This window comes from Sinocyclocheilus rhinocerous, unplaced genomic scaffold, assembly GCF_001515625.1.
Source record: "Sinocyclocheilus rhinocerous isolate Xijiao unplaced genomic scaffold, SAMN03320098_v1.1 scaffold2138, whole genome shotgun sequence".
Classification (NCBI taxonomy): Eukaryota; Metazoa; Chordata; class Actinopteri; order Cypriniformes; family Cyprinidae; genus Sinocyclocheilus; species Sinocyclocheilus rhinocerous.
The window spans coordinates 433,122-440,102 of record NW_015656024.1 but is presented as its reverse complement, the minus strand read 5'-3'; the positions used below and the strand labels follow the sequence as shown (position 1 = coordinate 440,102).

The window sequence follows — 6,981 nt, the reverse complement described above, 5'->3', positions numbered from 1 at the left end:
GCTGTGTGCTTCGTTGTGAAAGTGAAACTACTTTGTTTGGTCTTCCAAAAGAGGACGATATCCGCTTTGTTATGCCTAGAGCTGATCTGTGCTGGTCGCTGAGGAAATACATCAACTTAGTGCTGTGGATCGCCGGCACATTTTATGGAGGACTGTTTAACGTTACTGATCCTGGGAGAGTAACGTTAGACTAAAATGCCAGCAGTTCTGACTCACGTATGTACGTTTTCATATTTAAAGGATTTGCCACTGATGATTCAAACGCGATTTTTGAGCAGTGTAGAGTAGCGTTTGTTGTTTGTCATTTCTCCGATCACAAATGCAGACATGGTTTTATGTTTACGCGGCGCGATGCAACGCAACGCGTAAAAAGACAATATAAGTCATTATAATCAGTAATTATGTCCCCACTGGATGCTACAAATGCCTCGTTTATAATGGGTTTTAATGTTTTTGTCTCGTCGCTCCGGCCGGACAGAGCATCACAATATGTTAAGGGCGTAACATTTCCGTCACACGCTTGAGGTATTTGGCCAATCACAACGCACTGGATAGCTGGCCAATCAGAGCACACCTCGCTATTTTATTATTACATTTCTGTACCTGAATACTACAGTTAAACCTTATTTTATTTGCATCTTTGGTATATTGTATTTATATGCTTGTAATTTTTTTTACTGATTATTTCACTTTTTACTGACTATTCACTTAATCATGTTTGAACTTTTTATTTAAATTTTTTTTTGCTGTGGTGTTGAAGAAGTACTTAAAGTGTGCTTTAAGGACATTTTTCTTCTTGCTGATCCAAAAATACAATTTGATCCGTGACTCAAAAAATGCAATATGATCCAAACCGTGTGTTTTGTGATTTTGAAACCACTAATTATCAACATAGAACATATGCAAATGTCTCTTTTAAACAACTTTCTGTGGCTGGTACGGTAATAGCGCCAAGTTAACTGTGCCACACAAATAATTTTGTGGATAAGTCACCATCTATAATATGCCTAATTTACATTAAAAAAACTGGTGTTTTGTGTTGAACAGAATGACAGTGACTGTTTAATGACTTTTGATATTACAGTCCTTTTAATTTCCCCATTAGTTCATGAAAATACAGTTCTATCATAATCCAAATTGTCCAATATCATAATGTTTCTTAAAGTTCAATATAGCCCTATACTGCAACCCAAGAAAGTTGCTGAAGAAGAGCCTTTAAGCAAGAGAAAGACTTATTGAAGACCATGTTGTGTTTGAACTTTGAAGGGAGCTGAGAGTCATGATGCTGGTGTTAAAGCGCTTACAGGCCTGCATTAAGGAAGGGGCAGGGACATGATGCTTAGATCAGGGCCGTTGTCCAAGCAGCATCATGATCGATGCTGACAAATGGCTGTGCATCTCTGCCACTCCTGTGCTACGTGCTAATGCTAATGCATCTAAACGGATGCCAGAGCTTACTCCTAAACATAATAACTGATGGAAAATACAGTGACAAACTTCAACTCAATTAAATAATCAATTGTCAAAATTGATTATCAACTGATCACATTTGTCTTTTTAGTTATTAGAGTCTGACCAAGTTCTTTTTTTTTTTTACTATGGATGACTGATGCAGTTAAGCAGTCACTCATCTTGACTTAATGACGTAATGCTCATAGATAAAAGTAGTCCATATTAGCAAACTGATCAAGTGTAAATGTGTGCAAAACTTTTACAATTAATATCTTCTACATTTTACTATAATAACACTAACTATAACTTTAAAACATATGCTAAATCTAAATGTATTAGTTTTTATCAAATTATATTTATGGTTTGGTTCAAACTTTTCATTTTGATTTAATATTAATCAAAAATATTTATTTTCCCAAAAATAAAACCATTGAAACAAAGTAAAAAAAAATTAATTATAAAGACCTATTTATTCAATATATTTTTTTAGACATTACTTAGGCTTTTTACAACTTAATTTAACCACAAACCAAAACTAAATTAGCTACAATATTAAAGTAGAATTTTCACTTAAGATAAAACTCAACTCAAAAAGTCAATGTTTTATTTAGTTTGTGTACTGTATATAAACGCCTTTTTAAATTTTACATCATACTTTCTGTTAAGTACTTAAAAAAGACAAGTAGACACCAAAATCCAAGACTCCATCTTCACCTATTCTCAAACAAGGTTTGTTCATTAACCTCATGACAGGACTACCGAGAATTTTTCAACTCAAGATGGATGAGAAGATGTGATGAGATTTTCAACTTCAGATCCTTACTGCAATAGTGCTTCAACGTTTCAGATGATTGACTGATAATCCTCTGGGCCACTAGATGCCTGCTTTACTCGTGTCATAATGACAGAGAGATTTGATGGAGAGCACATCTCACTTAATCAATGAAACAGCTAGTGAACACACTCAGTACTGTAGAACATATTATTGTCAAATGTATAGTTATCTACGGAGCCCGCACATGGCATGCAGGAAAAAAATAGTGGGCTAAATCGTGTGCACGATTTACTATTTTGTTCCCTCAAATTATAAATTGTGTGCACGATTTACTAATTCGTTTCCTTGATTTATAAATTGTGCGCACGATTTACTAATTCGTTCCCTTCATAACTAATTAATAAATTGTGCGAACGATTTAGCAAATCGAGGGAACGAAATAGTAATCGTGTGCACGTTTTATTTATTTTTTCTTGCATGTCATGTGCGGGGCTCCGTAGCTATCTGATATTTTATGCGCTGTAAAAAAAATTCGAAGTTGTAAATAAATATTTTTTATATAAAAATTAATGTAAATAAATAATTATATATTTTTTATTTAATTATTTGTAAATTTAACTGGAAATTTCAGAGTGAAAATTGTTTCAAAGTAAATTCTACACCATTTGTTTTTCTGTGTACCGTTTGGTTTTGATCAATAACAAATAAGAATGTCCATTGTAAAGCAAAGGAAAATCTTTTATTAATCTAGTTTAAAACACTTTTTCCACTTTGCAGTCACATTGGTTTCATTTGGTTTTGAAAAACTTTTATACCATTTTCAACAAAAAAAAATCCATTGCAATGTCATTTGGTGTAACCATCAAGTAAACATGCATTTGAGTGTACACTTCTTAATAATAATTTCAAAGTTTTTAAATACAGTACATCTTCTTGTAAAAGTTTTTTTTCATACAAATAGCATGAGTTATTAATTCACAAATATCAATACATTTTGGGGTGTTGCACCGCATGACATTTTACAACCTGAGCTAACCTTGCCTTGTCATAAAAAGTACAGATTTGATAGTTTAAGAAACTTATTGACCTTGACACACAGTCATGAAATCATTTCCAGTCTTGTTTTTTTCTGCATGTTGGTTGCACCACATGACTTTGATTTGGTGGCCAAAGGTTTTACTATTTTAAGCAGTGAAAAAAAACAGATCTAATGTTCTAATTCAGAGAATTCAGTGAAGCACTATTTTTGCTTTTTTTCTACTCCAGGAATTAAAAACATACTCATTAAAGAAAGGGCATATTCAGGTCATTGTATGTGTGACTTTTAACGCAACTTGAAAAAAATGTGCATCATGTTAATAAGAATACTAGCAACCTGTATCTCCAGCTGCTGCCACTTTAGCTATACAATTAATATCTGCCATTAACTAATGTCAGATGGCAGGAAAGTTGAGACATTGCAGGAAAGATGGAAACATTGACTGTTATTGGTTCAGGAGGTGTGGGAAACCAAAACTAACCTGCTCAGAGAGGTGTTTGGAGCGCAGAAAGAAGCCCAGCAGGCATCCGATAACCACGGCCAACACTGACAAGATCAAGAGGCCGTTCTGTTGGCACGGAAAGTTGAGACATTGCAGGAAAGATGGAAACATTGACTGTTATTGGTTCAGGAGGTGTGGGAAACCAAAACTAACCTGCTCAGAGAGGTGTTTGGAGCGCAGAAAGAAGCCCAGCAGGCATCCGATAACCACGGCCAACACTGACAAGATCGAGGCCGTTCTGTTGGCATACATTTTTAACGCGGCTCCACACCGCACCCAGAGCCATGGTGACACGTCCACGTCTACTGCCCACTCAATCAGCCATACAAACACCCTGACCCGAGAGCTCAAACGTCCCGAGGGGGCAAAGAGAAACAGACATGCAGAGAACGAAGGAGTAAATTAGGAAGGAAGCAATGGTGGTAATGAAGGTCCCTCCAAGAAAAAGCACTTGTCAATCCACCGTTGGTCACTACAAAAGCCCATCACCCTTTCCAGTCACTAACACACCCTCCTCTCTCTCTCAGTCTCTCTTCGTTCTGCCCTATCACACCCCTTAACCTGTACTTCAGCCTGGCCAATAGGGGGCTCTGGGACAGCTGGCGGTATTGTCCCAGAGGTTAATACCAGCGATCCTATTAGAGCCGCACTGCATTAAGCCGATCTGAAGATGGATTAAAGATCTCTGAACAATTGGAAAGGGGATTGTTTCATGTAATAAAACAGGGCAAAAACATAAAAATGAAGCAAGTGACATGACTCAGTGTAGATGCTACACAGCAGGGGGTTTAGACAGAGTTGGCCAATGTGGACACGGGTTGCTGTGGCTCTGTCAGTAGTTACAGGTATGTGTTTGACAGTGTGATTTTGCACCCTCCAGTGGGTGATGGGAAACAGTATCTAAGTCCATTTATTAACTCTGTCTGCAATGCAGGCTGTGCCAATCACAACGTGCAGGGATTATTTATAATGATAATTTCACATTATGTTGATTCAGGGGAAGCATACGAAAGGGATGTTAATTAATTCCTCAAATTAATAAGCTGCACACCTATGGGTATTAAAGGAATTATACAAAATTGCACAAAATAAATAAATGAATAAAATAAAAAAGACATCGAAATAAAGGCTATTTTGTGAAATTTTTTGCATTGTGACATTACTTCCAGTGAATTTATATTAACATAATGCACAAAAAAAAAACTGTAATTGAATTAATAAAATGTATGATATATTGTTAAAATTGCAAAGCATAAAAAAGCTAATAAAAGTAGGGTCCAGTGTACTGTTTGCATGAAGGAACTGTCAGTTTTCACAGGTGTTTTATTTGAATAACCAGTGTTGGACGAAGTACACAAATCAAGTACTTGAGTAAAAGTACACATCCGTATAATAAAATAAAGTACTCCGTTTTCAATTTTACTTGAGTTAAAGTACAAAAGTACTTGATTTTTATGTACTTAAAAAAGTAAAAAGTACTGATAGATGAATGTTTATTTTGCAGTTTTATATAGGCTACTTTTATCATTTAATTTTATATTAGCATATATTTTTTTATAATCCTACTGCTCAAAATACCTGGGTTTTTCCCAAAATAACCAATAAGGAAATAATGAATATAATAAGGAAAATATAATTAGATTTTCATAATGATTTTTTTCTTCTCAAACCTTGTCTGTGGTGTAAAAACACCCCTGGCCAAATGCCCCCAGAGGGCATCACTTCCCACTTTGATAATTTCTGAACATCACATTCTTTCTTTTTCCCTCAGATGTAATCTATCTAGGTGGTTGAATAAAAATATTTGGAATTTATTTTTTAAAAATTACCTCAATTTAGCACAAGCAAGCTCGTTAGCTAGACAGTTAGCATCAGCTAACATTATTGACTTATTTTCAGCATGGTTATGAATAAACATTTATATTTGTCTACTCGACTAGTTGATCCAGAGTTTGAGAGAGGCGGGGCATAGAGGACCTACAATAATGTTACAGTATTTGAAAAATAATGTGTTTTTGAACATTAAAGCATGTCAACATATTCTGTTACACCAAATACACAAAATAATGATCTTTAAAATAGCATCATATGACCCCTTTAAAGTGAGCAAAAATGACAGTAAAGACATATTACAAAAGACTGCTGTTTCATATGCTTTTCTTTTGTACATTCTATTCATCAAAGAATTTTCCACAAAAATACTGAGTAGCAAGCCACTATTAATAATCGAGAACAAATTAAAGGCCTAGCATATTAGAATGATTTCTGCAGGATCATGTGACACTGAAGTAATGATGCTGAAAGTTCAGCTTTCCCATGAGAAATAAATTACATTTTAAATTATATTAAAATAAAAAACAGACATTTTAAATTGTAATAATATTTCATGTTTTTACTTATTAAATAACTGCAGCAAGAGACTTTACTTGTCAAAATCACTTGTCACTTGTCAACACAGTAGGCTAACCACTAGCACAAACATTAAAGATGAATGGAAAGCCCCATTCCATCCAACAACATCCACTCACTTGCAGAAGATGAAATCCATCCTCCACTTCTTCATTATGCCATATTTATTACTGAATCCTAATTGGTTTGAACGGTTGCATCTGATTGGTTGTAGGCAATATGCTGAAATGTAGCTAATAATTGTAGTGCACATGTGCAAGTTTATTTTCCTCATGCGGTCACATTTAGCCTACAGTCGCTCGTAAACCCAGTCATTTCGATACGGGAATTTTTCACGCAGATTTCGCAACGAGTTCAAGTTGGTCACGCGGATTCGCCTCATTAAACAAAAGAAATTTGCCTGATTTGAAAGTGAACTCTGTATGAGCTGATTTTCATATGGCTACACTACTGAAAATAGAGAAAATACATTTTCTGACCACGCAATTTGCCGAAATTTCGCTAAAGCAACCACACCTTAACAGACCCATTGATTCCTTTTCATGCAGAAATAAATTATGTCAGTCTCTTATGCCGAGTTCACACTGCACGATTTTCAAACTCGTCGGATCGCCGTTGTTTTCACACTGCGTGACTATCTGAGGTAGCAGTCAGTCGCTGCTGTGTTCACATTGCACGATGGATCGGCTACAGGGGGTTTCACACTGCATGACTTAACAATAGGAAGAATCGCCGACAGCTCTGTCTGGTCCGCAAACTACGTTCCACAACAAAACACACACGAGAAGTGATAAGGAAATAACG

The 6,981-nt window shown here is 35.5% G+C and overlaps 1 protein-coding gene across 1 annotated transcript in view; it reads right to left on the bottom strand.

Annotated features, from left to right (window-relative positions):
• Positions 1–4,287, bottom strand: part of slc1a7a (solute carrier family 1 member 7a) — a 24,776-nt gene extending 20,489 nt beyond the window's left edge. The window contains exons 1-2 of the mRNA XM_016526669.1: positions 3,992–4,287; positions 3,728–3,834 (exon numbers count right to left, since the gene is read on the bottom strand). Coding sequence (XP_016382155.1) covers positions 3,728–3,834; positions 3,992–4,054 — 170 coding nt within the window. The 5' untranslated portion in view covers positions 4,055–4,287. The remainder of the gene's footprint in view (positions 1–3,727; positions 3,835–3,991) is intronic.
• Between the last annotated feature and the right edge of the window lie 2,694 nt (positions 4,288–6,981).